The sequence below is a fragment of the Theropithecus gelada genome, chromosome 2 (genome assembly GCF_003255815.1).
Source record: "Theropithecus gelada isolate Dixy chromosome 2, Tgel_1.0, whole genome shotgun sequence".
Classification (NCBI taxonomy): domain Eukaryota; kingdom Metazoa; phylum Chordata; class Mammalia; order Primates; family Cercopithecidae; genus Theropithecus; species Theropithecus gelada.
In genome coordinates this window covers 166,509,144-166,530,159 of record NC_037669.1, presented here as the reverse complement: position 1 = coordinate 166,530,159, position 21,016 = coordinate 166,509,144, and the positions used below count along the sequence as shown (strand labels likewise).

The following is a 21,016-nucleotide window of genomic DNA, read 5'->3' as shown; positions in this document are numbered from 1 at the left end:
GGCAGTGTTGAGTTTGGGTCTAATTATTCTCTGCTACTGAGGCAAAACCTTCCTAAGCATGCTACCTAATGATTCCTGAATTAATATCTTTTCAGTCTGGCTGGTTGGAACAGGAATTATTCTACCAGCCCTATGAGTCCTCAGCAATGCTCCCTCTAATCCTTTTCAAATGTTTCTTTTCCCAGTTTCCACCCACACATGTATTCACCAGTACCCATCTAAACACTTGAGAAAGACCCACTAGAGAAAGACCCTCGAAAGGTATCTGGAATTCTCTAGAATTCCAGATGTAAGCTCTTTTCTCTCTGGTATTCTGTCCTCAGCAAGCTCTAGCTGCATTGGTTTCCCTGGACTCTTGGCTCTGTCTCTTCAAAACAGATGAAAGTGTAAATCCAGTCACTGTTATTGTATCTTGACCAGAAAGATAAGAAATTCCATATAATTTATGTTTTGGGGAATTATGTGAGAGATGTGTCATCCAGAGTACTGCATTTGCTCCTGCCTCGTGTCTGCCTGTTGACACTATCAATATGTACTAAGTGATCCATTTGAGGCTTTCAGTCTACAAATACGTGAAGGTTGGTGGTTTCACATTCTTTGTTTTGTAGAGATGGGGTGTTGTTATGTTGCCCAGGCTGGTCTTGAACTCTTGGACTCAAGTGATCCTCCCATCTTGGCCTCCCAAAGTGCTTTGATGCTTTGATGAGCTTTAATCTTCTCATGTATTAAACATGTGATTATCCTTGCCTCACAGGATTACAGATGTGAGCTACAATGTCAAGCCAGTTCCAAGTTTTTTGTAGCTTCCTTTCTTCCCTCTTTCTCTCTTTGGCATAATCTGAAATAGTCAGTTTTTCTGTAGTCTGTGTGGTGGCAACAGGCATAGGTTTATTTTTGGTTCACTGTTTCAGTGAGGCCATCGTCCTTTGGGGTCCTAGCTTTGTTGTGGTGAGCCATTTAGTCTTCCCCATCTCGGAGAAGCCCTAGGTTTTGTCTCCTGTTTCATAAGCCTGTGATTTTTTTTTTTTTTAAGACAGAGTTGGGTTGGGTGCAGTGGCTCACTCCTGTAATCCCAGCACTTTGGGAGGCCGAGGCGGGTGGATCACAAGGTCAGGAATTCAAGACCAGCCTGGCCAACATGGTGAAACCCCATCTTTACTAAAAAATACAAAAATTAGCCAGGTGTGGTGGTGGGCACCTGTAATCCCAGCTACTTGGGAGGTTGAGGCAAAGAATTGCTCGAACCCAGGAGGCAGAGAGCTGAGATCGTGCCACTGCACTCCAGCCTGGGCGACAGAGTGAGACTCCGTCTCAAAACAAAACAAACAAACAAACAAAACAGTCTTGCTCTGTTATCCAGGCTGGACTGGAGTGGCTCGATCTTGGCTCACTGCAACCTCCACCTCCCGGATTCAGGGTTCAAGCGATTCTCCTGCCTCAGCCTCCCGAGTAGCTAAGACTACAGGCACATGCCACCAAGCCCAGCTAATTTTGTTTTATGTAAAGACAGGGTTTCAACATGTTGGCCAGGCTGGTCTCACATTCCTGACCTTAAGTGATCCACCTGCTTTAGCCTCCCAAAGTGCTGGGATTATAGTTATGAGCCACTGCACCTGGCCACCTTGTGGAAATCTAATGTGGATTTATTCGGCTCAATACATGGTCTTAGGTAAAAGCTAGTTTCTGCTCTTGGTATACCTGAATTTAGTCATTATGCTTCTTGAGTATTTTGTACTTCGGCTATATTAACCAGGATATTTACTTGTTCTCAGTGGAAGGGTCAATCTGAGACCCAGACTGCCTCATTACTGCTCCTTTTTAATATTTGAGTGCTTTGGTGTATCTATTATTCCAATATCTTTATGTCTAGATTGTACATTTGTTAATAATTCCTTTTAATGAGGCCCTGTAAACTTTTATTTCTAGTGTCCTAGCTTTGTGTCTCAAAAGCTCACAGTAAATTCAGAGACCAGGCACAATTTTACCCACTATTTCTCTATTATTCACTTTTTTTTTTTGAGATGAGGTTTTGCTATGTAGCCAGGAGTGCAGTGGTTATTCTTAGGCTCAATCAGAGGATACTGCAGCCTGGAACCCCTAGCCTCAAGCGGTCCTCCTGCCTCAGCCTCCCAAGTAGCTAGGCCTACAGCCTACGCCACCACACCCGGCTATCACAATTTTTAAATTAGTGGTCACCTGAATCCCCCTTCCCTTCTCAAGACTGCCACATCACTCCTTCATCTGATCTTCAAAATCTGTGAGGAAAGGATAATCACATTTTTAATACATGAGAAGACTAAAGCTCATCAAAGCATTATACAAGGTTATATAACCAGTGAGTGAGCCAGGACTCCAGTCTTTCAGGCTTGAAGTCTGGTTACTTCAAATGAACAGTACTAGCTCTCTCCTGTTTTTAGGGTGTCTTCATTTTTATGTGGACTTTTCTGTCTTCATTAATCGCTAATGCTGTATTTGCAGACCTCAGTTGCCTTTCTTCTCTAGATGCGTTTCCATGGGTGTGAAAATGTGTTCATTCGGGCTAGTTTAGTAAGTTGCTTTTAAAATTATCTCCACCCCTACCATTTTCCCCTAAAGTCTAATTCAACTCCAGAATCTCCTTCAATTTTGTGCAGGAAAAAAGCCAAATTCTTAACACTGACATTTTATATACCTTCCCTTCCCCTTCTCACTTTTTTTGATGGTGGTGCTAAGGAACTCTCACATGTTTACAAACCTGATTCTGAGAACACATTCAACAAATATTTCATAAATAGTTGAGACTCGTGCATAATCTAGTTAGGCTTGAGGGGTACAATGGTGAGCAATGAACAATGGACATGAGTTTCATGATCATATGTCTATAAAACAAAAGGATATTTTGAACATCCAATGAAAGCTAGTTCAACATGAGTGAGGCTCTTAAGATAACCATTCTTAGGAAGTCACAAAGCTGCTGTCCATGCATAAAATTAAACAAATTCAGCCTCTTTTGCTGAAACTAGAGCATTGAAGAAAAACTGGATATAGACTGTTTCCCCTAATCTTATTTACATGCAATTCTAATTTACTTATGCTCCTTTATAATTGTAATTTTTCCTTTCCCCAGTAACTGTTTCAATTTTTCCCAAGTTCCAAGTTACCACTGCCTATCTTAAGCCTGTAATTCTACTTTGTATTTTCTTATAGTTCTTTTAGAAATGGGTCTGAAATGAAACATTTGTCGTTTCCCCTCTCTTTTGAATAGCCTCTCTACCTGCTTTTCTCTTCTTAGAACACCAACCTTTAAGTGTCTACCTCTTAAATTAGCTTATTGAGTCTCACAGTAACTTTGACAAATAACACTGCAGGTAAAGAACTGTTACTTAGTGAAATAAAGTGATCTAATGAAGGCCACACAGACAAAAGTTTGGGATTCAAGTCTGACTGTGTCAGGCTCCTAAATCCTTCCACTCCCCATACTGTTTTTCTACACCAAACTGTCCTTATTACTCCTGGGCAACGCTGTGCATCCTAGGTGTGTTTTTATTTTTCCTGCTTCATCCATCATGTATATAGGTATGTTTTTTTCTGATCACCACATAAACTTCCTTTTCCTCTTCTCTCACTCCTTCTTAAAACGTTCCTGCTCTAATCAACACTAAGTCACCTTTCTGGCTTTATCTGAGACAAATCTTGATATTGCCTACTCAGCTCTAGAATTCCCTGGTTGGGATTCCAGAGTTCATCCTAAGTTTACTGGACTTTTCCTTCTCACAAAAGTTGGTGATAACCCAGTAATTGCAGGAGGCAGCCACATCATTACCCTCTGCATAAGAAACACTTTACCTGACTATGCCACTTTAAAAAGGCTTGAGCATCATCTCAAAGCGGCTCTTTTTAATCCCCAAGATTATTGTTCCTAAACACGTTGCTCTTCCAGTAATCCTGTTCCATTTTTATTCTGGTAACATTTTCTGAAGAGCGCAATCTCTCCAAATACTGAAAGTTGTTACCTTTGTCTAGGACTTGAATTCATTTATGCTTAGATTAAAATTGTGTAGTGGTTTCCAACACAGTTCATTGCTTGGTTAGCTGTTCGCATTTCCTCCAAACAGATGTTACCAAGAAACTTTTTAAAAAGCCAAATTGTCCTTTCTCTTAAGCTATCAAAGGCTGCTTCCTCTCCACTTCTCCAGACTACGTGGACATAAGTGATATTTAATAATCTTCCTCTAATTTCTCATCTTCATGGAAACCTTTCGTTCATTATCATGTTCAAGCTTTCAGTTTAATATAGCACTTGACTTCAAACACCCTGTTTGTAGCTGACAGCATATGCCGCTCATTGTTACAAAATGAAACTGTTGACTCTGCATATCTAATTTTTTAGTTCGTTCCATTAGTAGTCTTCCTGATGAATCTTATTTACCCTCTACTTCCTGGGTTATATACACAAATAGTTAAGAAACGCTGGCTACTTCTCCTTCACTTTTCCTTTCCTTCATGCACCATTCATACAGGTAAAGAATGCGATGCCAGGTGCAGTGACTAGCGCCTATAATCCCAGCATTTTGGGAGACCAAAGCAGGAGGATCGCTTGAACCCAGGAGTTTGAGCCCAGCCTGGGCAACATAGCGAAAGCCTGTTTCTACGAAAAAATGCAGAAATTAGCCGGGTGTGGTGGAACATGCCTTTAGTCCCAGCTCTCCGGAGGCGGAGGTGGGAGGATCACCTGAGCCCAGGGAGGCCAACACTGCAGTAAGCCGTAATCATACCACTGCACTCCAGCCTGGGTGACAGAGTGAAACCCTGTCTCCAAAAGGAAAAAAAAAAAAAAAGGCATTATCTCCCTTTTTAACAGGTAGAGCAAGAACTGCAACCAGGATTTAATGTCCTTTCTCTTAAAATATTTTATTGTGCTGAACCCAAAGGATGTTCACAAGTAATAAAATGGGCCAACATGGTATGTCCTACTCTGTAGCACAGGAAAAAAAAAAAAAAAAAAAAAGGCAAATAGTGCATAAGGCTACACTTGTCAAGCTCTCTGTAGAGGTAACTAAAATAAAAATAACCTGTTTACCATCCTTTCATTGTAAGTACTATTCCTTTTAAATTCTTTTCAAATCACATACTAGGAAAATAATGCTTTTTCTTTTTGCTAAATGGCCTTTTGGCTTGCCACATGCAAATAAACATTTACAAAGTCAATGGATTTGACTATTCTGAGCCAAATTATGTCCCTTTTGTTTTCAGAGCTATGGCCACACAATTCACGTGTATGTACACACGTACAAATTTTTCTTTTTCTTTTTTTTTTTTTTTTTTTTGAGACGGAGTCCGGCTCTGTCGCCCAGGCTGGAGTGCTGTGGCCGGATCTCAGCTCACTGCAAGCTCCGCCTCCCGGGTTTACGCCATTCTCCTGCCTCAGCCTCCGGAGTAGCTGGGACTACAGGCGCCCGCCACCTCGCCCGGCTAGTTTTTTGTATTTTTTAGTAGAGACGAGGTTTCACCGTGTTAGCCAGGATGGTCTCGATCTCCTGACCTCGTGATCCGCCCGTCTCGGCCTCCCAAAGTGCTGGGATTACAAGCTTGAGCCACCGCGCCCGGCCACGTACAAATTTTTCTAATTTAAGAGGTACTGAACCATATGTACTCCTAATAATTCCATTTACTCAGTTGGCACGTTAAGTGCCACTTCATGTTGCCTAGCTGATTCAGTAATAATTTATAATTCAGCAAAAGTCATTATTTTACTGACTTATGTTCTGCAAAATCTAAGTCGAATAATCAACAGTAAGACAAGTTAATACACAATATTAATAACCACACTATAAAGAAATGAGGGGCCATATGGCCTTTAAGAACTACTATTTATGTAGTTTCCAAAATATTTTTCACAAACATCATCTTTTAGTCCCAATCCAGTAGCTCAGCTATTAAAAATTCCTATTATATAAATGAGACAATAGTTTCTGTCTATATCTGACACTAATGCTTTTACCAATTTAGGCTATTTTTGAGTCTCACTCTATTGCACAGACTGAAGTGCAGTGGTGCAATCTCGACTCACTGCAACCTCTGCCTCCCAGGTTCAAGCAATTCTTGTGCCTCAGCCTCCTGAGTAGCTGGGATTACAGGCATGCACCATCATGCCCGGCTAATTTTTGCATTTAGTAGAGACAGAGTTTCGCCATGCTGGCCAGTCTGGTCAAGTGATCCTCCTGCCTCAGCCTCCCAGAGTGCTGGAATTACAGGCATGAGCCACCACACTGGCCACCAATTTAGGCTTTCCAACTATAGTACTATACTAGTTGCATGGACCTCAACTTTTTTTTTTTTTTTTTTGAGAGAGTCTTGCTCTGTCACCTAGGCTGGAGTGCAGTGGTGTGACTTCAGCTTACTGCAACCTCCACCTCCTGTGTAGAGGCGGTTCTTGTGCCTCAGCCTCCCAAGTAACTGGGATTACAGGCGTGCATGCACCACCATGCCCGGCTAATTTTTTTGTATTTTTAGTAGAGATGGGGCTTTGCCATGTTGCCCCAGCTGGTCTCAAACTTCTGGCTTCAAGTGATTTGCCTGCCTCAGCCTCCCAAAGAGTGGCGTTTACAGCTGTAAGCCACCACACCTGGCCTTGGACCTCAACCTTCTAAGTCTAAATTCTTTTAGCTATAAAACTGTGGGCCTAGAATTGAACTCCTCCTGCAAGCAACTAAATGATCCCAGGTACAGGATCATATTTAAAACCAGAATATTCTATGTAAATTTGGCATTCTATTCCAGAAATTTTAAATCTCAAAGATGGTATAATAATCAAATATTATTAACCCCATCTCAGAACAGTTTAATAACTTTCTATAAATCACAAATGATTTCATACCAAGAAAAACAATATGTAATTATATGTAATTTTAAAAACATAAAATTATATTCCTAAAAACTTGGGGAAAATCAATTTTTCCTAACTAAAAAAATTCAGTTGTTCTTAAAAAATACTCCACAAAAAGTTACAGTAATATATAATCTCCCGCCAGTCTGTTCAGATCCTGTTTAAACTGTAAGATTTCAATGAAGCACACCATCATGGATTCATTTGAACCATGAACAAACTACAACCAACTTTTAAGATTTCAGTTTCCAACCAAAGGGTTTAATGTTGGCTGCCTATTATTCATGTAATACATTAATAATGTATTTCTTCACAGGAATGATTGACTTAATTTTTAAAAACTACACATTATAGCAACCTAACATTAATAGTGACATTCTAATGTTTTCATCACCCATGACCTAAGCACATTCAAGTTTTAACTTGTACTGGTTACACAACTGTCATTCTGTTTTTTTTTTAAAAAATCAAAGTTTGTGTTTTAAATTGAAGAAGCATTTATCTTAAAACATTTAAAAATCTGCTAGATGGAATATATGTTGGCTATAAAAAAGTTCAACTCATGACTCTCCAATATAAGTAATATTAAGTCATTTCATTTAAAAATTTAGAAGTTACTTTGCATTATCTGTAATGTTAACACTAAATGTAAGTAATTTTAAACACTAAAAGTTGCTTAACAATGAGGTATAAAATGTTGTTTGAATCTGTATTTACTATAAATCATTCAGTAGTGATATATTACACATATTTAAACAGTACTTTTACATAGCCTGCTTTCTGTTTAGCATTGAAACACAGAATTTACTAAAGTTAGCAGATTTTGAATACAATTGGTTATCTCTAGGATAAAAATTTCTTCTTTTAAAAAATAATCTTTTAGGTAATGTGCAAGCAGTCTTGTGCAGAAATGGGAAAGGTTTTTGCCTAACCAAAGAACATACTACACGAAACACAAACGAAAGAAGAAGAATACTTCAGAATGGAACAGTCATTAGTTCAAATGAACCATACGGGCTTGTAGAAGGGCAAGTAAAAACTACACGAGGACTTGGATTTCATGGAAATCTCAAGCTGAAAAAGTCCATTATCCCAGCACCTCAAACTATTTCTGTCCCTATAGATGACCTATGTCAATTCCTTATTTTAGCTACTAATGGACTTTGGGAAGTTTTGGATAAAGAGGAAGTCACTGCCCTGGCAATGACAACATTTCACATGTATAAAGAAACATACTGTTCTATCATACCTAAAAAATCTTCACCATCCAAAGGGCCTCTGCTTTTTTCAACCATTGAACCAAACCTTACTAAATCACAAAGTAATATCCACGTATTGTTTCAGTATAAATCTGTATCTGAAGGATGTGTGTCAACTACAAATTCCGAAGAAAATTTGTCCGATTCAAACTATTCTAAATACTGCATTTATAACCCTGAGAATGTAGAAACATTTCCAGCAGAAACGACTCACCATAAACCTTGCAGTGAAAAAGTAACTGACAGACCAACTAGTGTCAATGGTGTGGCAACAAATGAAAAAGAATCAGGCACTAAGAGTTTCTATGAAGGTGCAGCTGAGTACGTTAGCCGTGAACTTGTAAATGCTGCTTTACTGGCTGGCTCCAGAGACAACATTACAGTTATGGTAATATTTCTCAATGGAAGTGAGTATCAGCTTCTGACATAAAAAATGAAAGTTCCAATTATCCAGAGCACCAAAATATAATACCATAAAGCAATTCTTCAATGATCCAGATATTAGGACGATTCATCAATAACATGCAAACAATTTTATGAACACAGTAAAGAAAATATAAAAGCGGATATTAGGTCATATAATATTTATATATGTTCACTGTTTTATGCCAAAAAAAAAAAAAAAGAAAGAAAAACCAATACTTGCTTTTTATACCACTTTATTCCAACCTGAGCACCTCAATATAAAACTAAACACTGGTGAACCGTTTTCCTAATTCTGCATTATTGTAAATGTACAAGTTCTCCTAGCAGTCCAACACTTAAATAGACTAAATCATCTCTGACACATGGTAGCTTTCATATAATGAAAATACCTAAAATAATTAGTGCAATATACTGAACTGATCAAAATAAAATGAACTTTGGAAAAGAAGGCTGCAAGATTGTTACTAACATATTGCAATACTTTATGTTACAAATTACGGGTACATTGTTTATTATGGTTCTAGCCATGGAGGAACAACTGAAGCCCCTTCTTGTCCAAGGGGGAGAGAGAAATAATTAGCTATTTTAGTAACTGTACATTTTGTATACTTTTAAGCAACTCTTAAATATTACAGAAAAGTAATACAGATATGGAGACTACAATGCAGTACCCTATTTACAGTACAGCTGAAGATCGAATTTAAAATAATCAAGTTTGAATATACATAATTGTTAGTGCATTGACTATATTATGTCAAAAGGGAACAAAAGCCCCCTCCCTGCCCCAAACAACAAAACCTATGTAATGGCCAGCAGTGATTAATCGGAAATCAGACACCTGGTTTATTTCATTTTTGTTAAAGAACTCACATGTTTGAAAGGAACACTATCCATTAAGGTGCATTTATTAGTTCTCAAATTCTTAAAACAAGATGGGATTGCATTTGATTTTTACCCCATTTAAAAAAAAAATGGGACTGGCTATAATTAAGATACCATTAATACTCTTCCCCACCCCCCGACCTTGTATATGTGGGATTATTTTCTTGTGGCTAATTTATTAAAATGTGGAATGTACATTTTAAATACAGATACCAGGAGAAATGAACATTTGCCTGAATACTACGGCTAAGCATCATAAATAACTTTAGAATCTCCTTCTAAAAAAAGGATGTTTTTGAAAAGCCCAAATTAGTAAGTTCCAAATTTTTTTTCACAGGTGACTACTGTACCAGTGTGGAGAAATGGGCTGGTTAACTGTGTGGGTCCAGACAGTCATCTGTCTATATTCCTAGTGATGAGAAATTATTCCTCCTAACCTTCCAATGAAACAAGTGTCCACATAGTTCTCATTTTTTCCCTATTGTTGAAACATTAGTGAGAAGGACCCATGCATGTTATTAAAAATTAAGTTCAAAACACTTAAAATAATTCTGTATTAGAAACTTGACTCTATCATAAGTCTCTTCTTTTGGAAGTCATACTGGGCTGGTTAAATGCTCCAATTCCATTGTTATTAACATTTAGGAAGCAGAAGACTATTCCAGCTAGTTCAAACTAGAGGTTTAGTTACTACAACACTGACTCCTGGTTGGTTGTGTGGGTTCGGTGAGGTCTACTCCTCTTCCTCTGGCAGAATTTGCTCCTGGATTTTGTGGTTCATTCTTTGGCAATTTTTTAGCTGAAAGAAAATGATCAAATAAATGGAATATTTGAATACTCATATTAGTATCAGTTTCACCTGCTATTTATAATTTTTCTTTCCAGTTAGGTTACCCCCAAAGTATTATATAACCACATGTTCATTCTTTTCAAATGTTTACTATCTATTAAATGCCAAAACATTGGTTGCTGTCTTAGGGAGTTTGATTTCTGGGGTAACTGTGTTGGGGGAAGGGTAGATGGGGACTGGCTGTAGACACAATTAAAACTTAAGCCTGACTAGTGCTTTATGTAATTCTCTACACAGATTCACTCAGTAATACCAGAAAAGTTGTATTTTATTTTATACTCATTATTACTTCTTCTTCTTCTTCTTTTTTTTTGAGATGGAGGCTCGCTCTGTCACCCAGGCTCACCTAGGCTGGAGTGCAATGGCGTGATCTCAGCTCACTGCAACCTCCACCTCCTGGGTTCAAGCGATTCTTGTGCCATGGCCTCCTGAGTAGCTGGGATTATAGGCATGCCCCACCACGACCAACTAATTTTTGTTTTTTAGTAGAGACGGGGTTTCACCATGTTGCCCAGGCTGATCTTGAACTGCTGACCTCAGGCGATCCACCTGCTTCGGCCTCCCAAAGTGCCGGGATTATAGGCATGAGCCATGGTGCCTGGCCTCATTATTACTTCTATTTTTAAAAAAATCTAAGTTAATAAACATGATGGCCAGCCAGTAAGCTTATCAGTAAGTTTATAAAGAAGCTCAGCTCATATCAGCATTCTCCAGGCTGCCACAAACGCTTTTTAGAACAAGTCAGGATAGAAACAAATACCATTGTAATCATCACCTCAACAAAACTTGTCCTCTATTGTGCAACTAATTATCACCCCGAATTATGATAGATCATATCTACTATTTCCTTCCTGGCTTCCACAGCCTTTGGCCTTAAAACATCTATATACATTTTCTCTCTCACACTCTCTTTTTTTTTAAGAGACAGGTCTCACTCTGTCACCCAGGATGAAGCGCAGTGGTGTGAGCAGCCCTGAGTTCCAAAGTGAGATGGGGTCTCACTTTGTTGCCTAGGCTGGTCTGGAACTCTTGGGCTCAAGCAATCCTTCCGCCTCAGACTTTCACGTGCTGAGACTGCAAGTATGAGCCACCATGCTCGACCTCTTAGTTTTTAAAAGAGAAACTTACACCTTGCAGAGTAACCATCAGCTGCCTTGAAATAAAGGGGAAATAGGTAAGAGTTGGATTTTTGAGAATGAACAATTACAATCTATGCTTTGGGCAAAGGACAGATAAGACCCAAGTTAGATGCCTGCATGTGTCAAAACTTAGCATACTGGAGGAAATATACGAACACACAAACATACCTTAGCATGCTAGTGGAAATACACTTAGACACAAACATAACCACATACATTCAGACATACTCAACACTTTGTTGTGATCTTACTTTGAATGTAGCCTGCAGCCATACTTCTTTTCATTTTGGAGACAAGGTCTCCCTCTGTAGCCCAAGCTGGAGTGTGGTGCAACAATCATAGCTCACTGAAACCTTGAACTCCTGGGCTCAAAAGATCCTCCCACCTCAGCCTCCCAAGTAGCTAAGACTACAGGGTATGCACCACCATGCCTGGCTTTTTTTTTGTTTGTTTGTTTGTTTGTTTGTTTTGTAGAGACTGGGTCTTGCTCTGTTGCCCAGGCTGGTCTAGAACTCCTGGCCTTGAAGATCATTCCACCGTGGCCTCTCAAAGTACTGGGATTACAGGAGTGAGCCACTGCAACCAACCTCATTTTCTCCTTTTATAGGCTGATGAATCCTAATCTGACTGACCAGTAGCCATACCTAATCCAAATAGAATTATCCTGAAGACCTCATCTCCAAAACCTATTTCCTAACTTTATTTGAGTCAGAGGAGTCTGGCTTGTCAGATTCAGACAACACACTCAACCAGCAGTTACGACTTTACCTCTGCCAAGCTCTATACAGCGAGTGGTTGTTCTCTGGAGTGTTCCCACTGATTAAAAAAAGTACCTGCTGGATATACAGATGCTCCTTGACTTACGATGGGGCTACATCCTGATATATCCATCCTAATTTGTATGTTTTTGATTTATGATTTTTTTTTTTTTGAGGCAGAGTCTCACTCTATCACCCAGGCTGGAGTGCAGTGGCATGAGTGGCATGATCTCAGCTCACTACAACCTCTGCCTCCTGGGTTCAAGCAATTCTCCTGCCTCAGCTTCCCAAGTAGCTAGGACTACAGGCGCATACCACCACGCCCTGCTAATTTTTCTATTTTTAGTAGAGACGGGGGTTTCGAAATGTTGGCCAGGCTCATTTCCTAACCAACTCCTGACCTTAAGTGATCTGCCCGCCTTGGCCTCCCAAAGTGCTGGGACTACAGGCATGAGCCACCGCACCCGACCTCATGTATGGTATTTGAAATTTATGATGGGTTTCTCTATGTAACCTCATAGTAAGCTGAGAATGTACTAAATGCATGTCACTTCACACCATCAGTAAGTTATAAAATTGTAAGTCAAACCACTGTAAAGTTGGAGATTGCTGTAGTTTGTTTTAATCCGTAAGACCCTTAATGTGCTAAATTCATTTTTTGAGGGGAAGCAGAATATTAAACATGTCTAAGAGTACTGATTTTAAGAGTGGCTGCACACACTGATCTCTATCAATCTTGGGGACAGACTACTATGGTAAGACTCTAACTTTACCATAGCTTTGACTCAGGTTACTCAGAAATTGAATATACTCTGCTTTGAGATCTGATTGCCTAGTTGCATTGTGGACCTTTTATACTTTATTTGTTCTACACATTCCATTCTACATCAGCATCAATCATTTTTAGAATCCTAGATGCTGGGTTGTGCAATGCATTTGGGAGCCAGGAGCACTGAAGCTCGGAAAGAAAGACTTCCATTGGGCCACTTCTCTGGGACTGGCTCTAGGCTGGTAGCATAAATGGTATTATAATGGTATATCTCCAGTAAAATGTATTTACAAGCAAAGCCCCAGAGATGCTGAACGCTGGTACCTAGGACACAAAACAGCATTATATACTGTATATAATAACAACTTAGGTTCTGGATTGAGCAATCCATCATGTCTCCCTATTTAGCATGGTTCCCTAAGTGTTTAAATCAGATGTGAGTGAGATTAGGAGGCTGAAAGAAGTAAACCAGAATGAGAAACTTTTTAGTCCCTGCATTGATTACAGTTGTTATGAGTGCACTGTGTGATTTAAGTCACTAATCAAAGTATTCCTTCATAACAAAAAAATAATATAGAAGAAAAAAATTACTAATCTAGTGAAGGAAATGGAAAGGCCATAATTCCATTTACACATAGGTTTTAAGAAGGGAAACATTCTAATTTCAGAAAAAAACAAAAAGCTAAAATATGTAGGCTGCTTTCTAACTCGAAAAATGACTTTATTCGCATGTTTGAATAAAAAGGTACAAACTGAAGTCCATCTGGTAGAGTTTAAATACTGTGAGAAAGGTTTAAAAGTGCAGGCTGATTTGAAAGACCTATTATCTCATTGTTTCCTCTAACTTTTCAGATGTGATCCTGGGTGTAATCTGTCACATTTGTAAAATGAGTATATTATCACACAACCCTTCGCAACTGTGCCAGTATTTCCCTAGCAAACTGCAAACTTGAGTTTTTCAGGAAAACATTTTACATGAGAAACAGGCAAGTTTTTTCCCATTTCAAATGAAGTACCATTAAACTCTGTCACCTAGTGAAAAACAATAAAAATACTTGCAACTTTTACTGGGTTTTCATTATTCTCTGATTCAGCTATTAACTGTTTATTTATATGAGTTCAATTTAAGAGTATTTCTTACTTGGAGTGTGTAAGTAAGGACTGTGAACACCCCGGTTAAGAATCAGTGCTGTAAAATAAAAGGTGTTGTGGGATGAGAAGAGTGCAGGGCACATGAAAACCACAGATGGCAAACTTTGAGAACCACCAAAACATACCCTTCAGGTAGAATCTATACATTAAAACCATTGAAAAGAGGAAAGGCTTAAAAAAATAAAATAAAATAAAATCTAAAACCAAAAAACTAAACCAACCTTTATTTTTGTTATAGAAAAGAGGCTTATAATACTACTCCAACTTCGTTACCTATAATCAAAAACTGAAACGGCAATTACCATCGGTTAAAAGCACCTCAGGGCTAAGCGCGGGGGCTCAAGCCTGTAATCTCAGCACTCTGGGAGGCCGAGGTGGGTGGATCACAAGGTCAGGAGATCGAGACCATCCTGGCTAACACGGTGAAACCCCATCTCTACTAAAAATACAAAAAAATCAGCCAGACATGGTGGCGGGCATCTGTAGTCCCAGCTACTCGGGAGGCTGAGGCAGGAGAATGGCGTGAATCCGGGAGGTGGGGCTTGCAGTGAACAAAGATCGCGCCACTGCACTCTAGCCTGGGCGACAGAGTGAGACTCTGTCTCCGGAAAAAAAAAACCTTAAAGCAATGACAAGAACACTGTGTAAGATCAAATATAAAGTATGGATGTTGTTTTGTTTTCTTTTTTTTCTCCTTATGCCTCTATGCTCTGAAATCGTCTTCCTTATAATGTTTACATTAAAATAATTTGTCAATCTGTATACTTATGTGTCATGTTCTTCTGAGTTATACTTACCAATAATTTGACTTTTAAAATGTATAACCTAATAAAAAAACATATTTATCCAAATCTCCCAGCGAAAGCTTTGCAAAATTTATCTATTTGAACTATCAGGTTGAGGTTAAGGCTTAACTCACCTGGAAGAAGCTTGCCTAAACTGACAGTATTACAACCTAATAGGTAATTATCTTTCAAATTTAACAATATTACCAACAAAGTATTGCTTTGTGGAAGGGACTTAGAAAAGTGGTATAATATCTCTCTCTCTCTCTCACACACACACACACAAACATACACACACACTCACCCCCAATACTTTTTTAAAAAAGAGACAGTCAAATCAAATATGCTTCATGCTTGTTTTGCTTATACTGATCATTTTAAAAGAGATATTAATCTTACCTATTGCCATGAATATTTCATTTACATTCATTGATGTTTTAGCTGATGTCTCCATGAATAATAAACTATTGTCATCTGCATAGGACTGTGCTTCCTGTTTATAGAACAAAAAATGAGATATATCTCTTGGAAATATGCTGTATCTGCTTTAAACTTGTTATAGAAAAGGAGACTTACTTATTACTGCTCCAACCTGATTCCTATAATCATCTATAATCAACAACTATGTAATAGCTACAACAGAGGTAAGAGTACTGTGCAAGAAAATTTTATAAAGGACTATTTCCTTTTTTGTCTGAAATTCTTGCATTATCCCACCTTGATTAATCTGTTCTTACATTAAATCTGCTTTCAAATACTGAGTTCCAGAGTTGGGGGAGAATTATCTTATTCTAAATAAAACTCTCTTTGATCTCAATGGCAATTTTTATTTACACTTATTATCTGCAATGAAGACAAAGGGAAACCAAATATCTAACACTGGCTTCAACTACTAAATGACACCCTCATATTTAATTTTCAGTGACCTGTACAGTAACATTATAGTCTTGAATATATCATGAATCATTCCTTTGAAAATTACATTACTGCCCTACATTTTTGTCATGCTTTTACATTTTACATATATTATTACTTTTCATCCTCATAGCTGTTATGAGGGGTAACCAATGATCTTTCCCATTGGACAAAGAAACAACTGAGGCTCCTTTGAACTGTTATGTGACAGGGCCACTTTTGACTGTAACTTAAGTATTTTCTCTGCCACTCTAGTGCTGGGGAGGCAACAATTTTGGAAACAGTAATGGATGATACTACATCTCACATCATTTTCCTAAGAATTAAATAAAATTACAAGTGTAACATGCCCAGCTTAATACCTAATGGTGGAAGAATACATGTATTCCATCTACAGTCATCAAAACAGAAAACTATTCCATCACTGATATATACATAATAGCCTCAACCACCCTTCTAGTAGAGAAGCCAAAGAGCAAGAGAACAGGCAGTTTTAAAAAGAATGTCGAAGTAGAGGACCTGCTTTGTTTTTAAGTGATTGCACTTGCTCTATTTTGCAGCAGCAAACATTCTGAATTAGCAACCGTAAGACACAAACTGGATTTTTTTTAGCCTTAAAATTTTTTTAAAATTATTAGTTTTTAGCTTATTATTTTCCAACTCTGGATACCGACTGGCAGAGCCTTTATTTTTGAATGCCGCTTTAAGAACAACCACATGAGTGTTTGCGTATGGACATATGTGGGTACACACACGTGCTGACACATACTTGCAGATAAGTAGAAGACGGTTAGGACATAAAGTATGTGTGGGATGGAGGAATTAGGGCAGGGTACAATCACTTTGTGCACTGTGAACAATGACTACTTTTACTGTTTCTCTCTTTTTTTTGAGACGGAGATTCGCTCTTGTTGCCCAGGTTGGAGTGCAATGGTGTGATCTCAGCTCACCACAACCTCCGCCTCCCAGGTTCAAGCAATTCTTCTGCCTCAGCCTCCCAAGAAGCTGGGATTACAGGCATGCACCACCACACCTGTCTACTTTTGTATTTTTAGTAGAGACAGGGTTTCTCCAAGTTGGTCAGGTTGGTCTCGAACTCCCAACTTCAGGTGATCCACCTGCCTTGGCCTCCCAAAGTGCTATGATCACAGGCGTGAGCCACTGCACCCGGCTTTTATTGTTTAAGTCTACAAAATCTTTTGATCAGTTTATATATTCCAGTAATCTATTTGAAAATTTAGGTTTATCAGAAACATTTTATTATATGTAGTATTTTGTATTTGTTTTAAAAATCAGTCTTTTCTATTACTTGCATGGTTTTAACATTATAACTAACTCAAGTGTTGACACAAAATAAAAACTTACAGGAAAAAAAGGGACTTTCAAGTGAAAGTTAAATTCAACATACCTGGAAATCTACTGCTCTTTTATTTGCTAGGTCGGCCTTGTTTCCTGATAAAGCTATTACAATGTTAGGACTTGCTTGCCTCTGAAGTTCTTTAACCCAATTTTTTGCTCTTGCAAAGGACTCCTGTTAAACAAAGAAACAGCTATTGGGCATAGGCTCAAAAAATGGTTAGGAAGCATCTTTGTGATACAAGGCTTTTTTTAAAAGACTGTCCACAGTGAGTGTGGGAAAGAAATTCTTAGGACTACTGTATTATGAGACATTTTCATTTTTTTTTTTTTTTAAACCAGATTTTCTAATTCACAAAAGCTTCAGCAGAAAGGTCAAGATTGACTATCAAAAAAAGATTTTCCAAAATATTTAATCAAAATTCTGAATACCAAAAGTGGGTACTCAAATTAATTTCACTGTGCAATGCATCCATACTTACCTCATTTGTGATATCATATACAACTATGGCTGCTTGTGCTCCTCTGTAGTACATTGGCGCTAGGCTATGGTATCGTTCTTGACCAGCTGTATCCCATATTTCAAACTTTACTGTAGTGTCATCAAGACATACAGTTTGGGTTAGAAAAGCAGCTGAAAGAAAAGGACTGCAATAAGTTAATCATTTTTCTCCAAATGTTTTCATAATATAGAAAACACCTGCTTGTATACATGTATCAAAATGTTACACCGAACCCCATACATATGTACACCTATTATGTGTCAGTTAAAAGCAATAAATGAGGGTTAAAAAAAAAAAAAAAAGGAAACACCTAGAAACTTGACAGATTGCATACCCACAATTGATAACAGCTTTTAAATACTGGCAAAGCTGTGCTTTTAAGCTATTTACATATATGCTTACATATAGGGCCTTTGTAGTGAAATCACAGATTGAAAAATTTCTGCATCTTAGAAAAGCTTGTTATAATACTAAATAAGCTTAAGACTACATTTCTTTTCCTTCTTTTTTTTTTTTGAGACAAGACTCTCATTCTGTCACTCAGGCTACAGTGCAGGGGCGTGATCTCAACTCACTGTAACCTCCGCCTCCAGGTTCAACCAATTCTCCTGCCTCAGCCTCCTGAGTAGCTGGGACTACAGGCACGTACCACCACACCTGGCTAATTTTTGTACTTTTAGTAGAGACGGGGTTTCACCATGTTGGCCAGGCTGGTCTCGAACTCCTGATCTCAGGTGATCCGCCCACCTTGGTCTTCCAAAGTGCTGGGATGACAGGCGTGAGCCACCGAGCCCAGCGAAGACTACATTTCAAAACTGCTCTACAATTAAAGAAATGCAATGATAGTCTCAAAAAATGGAAGTCGCAGGAAACCCAGTGTGCTTAAAAGTACCATCTACATTGCCAACACCACGTCCTGTTCCATTTTACTAGATTTTATTGGCACACTCTGGCAATTTAGTCCCAGTCCATTACCACCAAGTTAGTATTTCTTGTTATATATGTTTTTTTTTTTTCCCTGAGACACAGTCTCACTCTATCGCCCAGACTGCAGTGCCTCCCAAAAGTGATGAGATTACAGGTATGAGCCACTGTACCCGGCCTTTTGTTATATTATTTTTTAAAACATTGTGACACTTTAATTATGGTAGTCATTATTACCTTAACCTAGATTTAATTTGTTCAGTTGATTCAATATTTGCTCCTACCTTTCATTCCCTGCCATAAGAATTTTTCGGATCTGTACTTTTCCTGATTCTAATTTTAACACTAAGAAAGCAGCATCACAAGCTGGGCATGGTGGCTCATGCCAGTAATTCCAGCACTTTGGGAGGCTGACATGGGCGGATCACGAGGTCAGGAGATCAAGACTATTCTGGCCAACATGGTGAACCCTTGTCTCTACTAAAAATACAAAAATTAGCTCGACATGGTGGTGCCTGCCTGTGGTTCCAGTTACTCGGGAGGCTGAGGCAGAAGAGTCGCTTGAACCCACGAGGCGGAGGTTGCAGTGAGCTGATACTGCGCCACTGCACTCCAGCCTGGCAACAGAGACTCTGTCTCAAAAAAAAAAGAACGTAGCATTATAAAATGATACAATATTGTTAAAATTAAAAGACCCACACACAGCCATTAGACCGCCCGCTGCTGCTGCTCTATCATTCACTGTAAATTGGTATGCTCCTCCCTTCCTTCCACGTTTAGCTCAAGGTGTGATATTCAAACCCTATTTCCAAATTGGTATGCACTTGAATTACACCTTTCTAAATATTATGCAAAGGAATTATGATACATTTCTCTAAATTACAGCAGTTTATCTAGTGATGTCGATAGAGATGTACTAACCAGTATCAAATGTGCTAAAGAAACCAAGTCTAACGAGATGTATCTCTTTTATGTTAGCCATAACTTTTTTTTTATGCTCTTTTAGGTTAACTGGTTGCTGGCTTTAGTATCAACAACTAAAATCTTCTGAATTTTGCAAACAATACTGTAAACATCTTCATTTTGACTTAAGATTCTAATTGATAGTTTTATGAATTCTCACTCATCATATTGTAAAATATATTCTAATCCAGTTCAAACTTTTTTTTTAAACCAACAATTAGCAGGATTATCCATTTTCTAAAATGCTGTATTTATGGTAAAGGATATCCAGAGAGCACTAGGTCACTTTTTCAAGGTCATGAGAGGTTCTCCTGTAGGATCAAAACATGTTTTTAAACTAAAATTAACTCCCTAAGACAGTACTCTTATCAAAAAGGAAAAGAGGAAAATAAATCACAATACACAAGCCTTTTTCCAAGTATAGTTTGATGCAGACTTGCAAAAAAAAAAAAAAAAAAAGGATTAAAATGTGCATAGACTGTTTTATTTTTTAGACATACTATGATTCACAAAGTATACTAGTAGTAAAAACATTCATTTATACATCCATAAGCAAACTTCAGGCTCAGGGAAATAACTAGAGTCGTCCCTCAGTATCTGTGGAGGACTGTTTCCAGAACTTTCCCATCTATCATGAAGGACTGGTCTCTAGAATCCCCAACGGGTAACCAAATCTGAGGATGCTCAAGTCCCTGATATAAAATTGCAAAGTATGTGCATATAACCTAAGAACAGCCTCCTGTGTACTTTAAAGCATCTCTAGATTACTTTACTTTGTACTTTAAAGCATCTCTAGATTACATTGTATTAGGTAATACAATGCCTGCGCATCACGTCATCCACTAGATTCAACACAGTATTAAGTGTGTGGCAAATTTAATTTTTGCTTTTTGGAGCTAAGTGAATTTTTTCCCCCTTAATATTTTCAAGCTGCAGTTGGTTGCATTTATAAATGCGGAACTCACAGATTCAGAGGGCCAAGTGTATTAGAGATATTGCCTTAGAGAAAATACGATCCAATTCTCAAGCCAGTTAAAGATACCACAAGAGGCCACCATACATGTACAAAAATGCCTAATACAAAGAAATTGCAACAAATACATTAAGACAAAGGCCCATGACCAAGTACATTCTTTCAGAAATACAAAACCATTACAATAACAGGTTAATGAAGAAAATCCTTTTAAACAAATTACAAAAAGGCATTTGAGTCAATATCCATTCCTAATAAACACGTTAAGATTCTTCCTTATAGCAATTATTTCTATACTAGGGCATTATTTCTAAATCTAGGAACAAAACCAGGGGAAACCATGCTGGAACAGGAATGGATCCCACTCAGATTAACAAAGATAATCAATTCATTCCTCAACTCTGCTTAGAAACCTTCCTTCATTCCACCCTAGTTAATATCTCCTACATCTGTGCTCCCAGATTTCTCTGTGTAATAACATTTCACATCTTTTATAA

At 38.2% G+C, this 21,016-nt stretch overlaps 2 protein-coding genes across 4 annotated transcripts in view; one reads left to right on the top strand and one right to left on the bottom strand.

Annotated features, from left to right (window-relative positions):
- Positions 1–14,015, top strand: part of PP2D1 (protein phosphatase 2C like domain containing 1) — a 31,256-nt gene extending 17,241 nt beyond the window's left edge. The window contains exons 3-4 of one of the 2 annotated variants that reach the window (XR_003118171.1): positions 9,642–9,744; positions 13,801–14,015. Coding sequence is in view for 1 of the 2 variants with exons in the window: in XM_025376913.1 (XP_025232698.1) it covers positions 7,749–8,554 (806 nt within the window). In the remaining variant the exon portion in view is untranslated. Of the gene's footprint in view, positions 1–7,748; positions 8,618–9,641; positions 9,745–13,800 lie in introns of those variants that run through there. The other variant, XM_025376913.1, reaches the window with a different exon arrangement.
- The window catches only part of RAB5A (RAB5A, member RAS oncogene family), a 36,151-nt gene continuing 23,901 nt past the window's right edge, over positions 8,767–21,016 (bottom strand). For both annotated transcript variants that reach the window (XM_025376915.1, XM_025376914.1), the window contains 4 exons: positions 17,639–17,790; positions 17,209–17,331; positions 15,285–15,378; positions 8,767–10,231 (listed from right to left, as the gene is read on the bottom strand). In XM_025376915.1, coding sequence (XP_025232700.1) covers positions 10,116–10,231; positions 15,285–15,378; positions 17,209–17,331; positions 17,639–17,790 — 485 coding nt within the window. In that variant the 3' untranslated portion in view covers positions 8,767–10,115. The remainder of the gene's footprint in view (positions 10,232–15,284; positions 15,379–17,208; positions 17,332–17,638; positions 17,791–21,016) is intronic.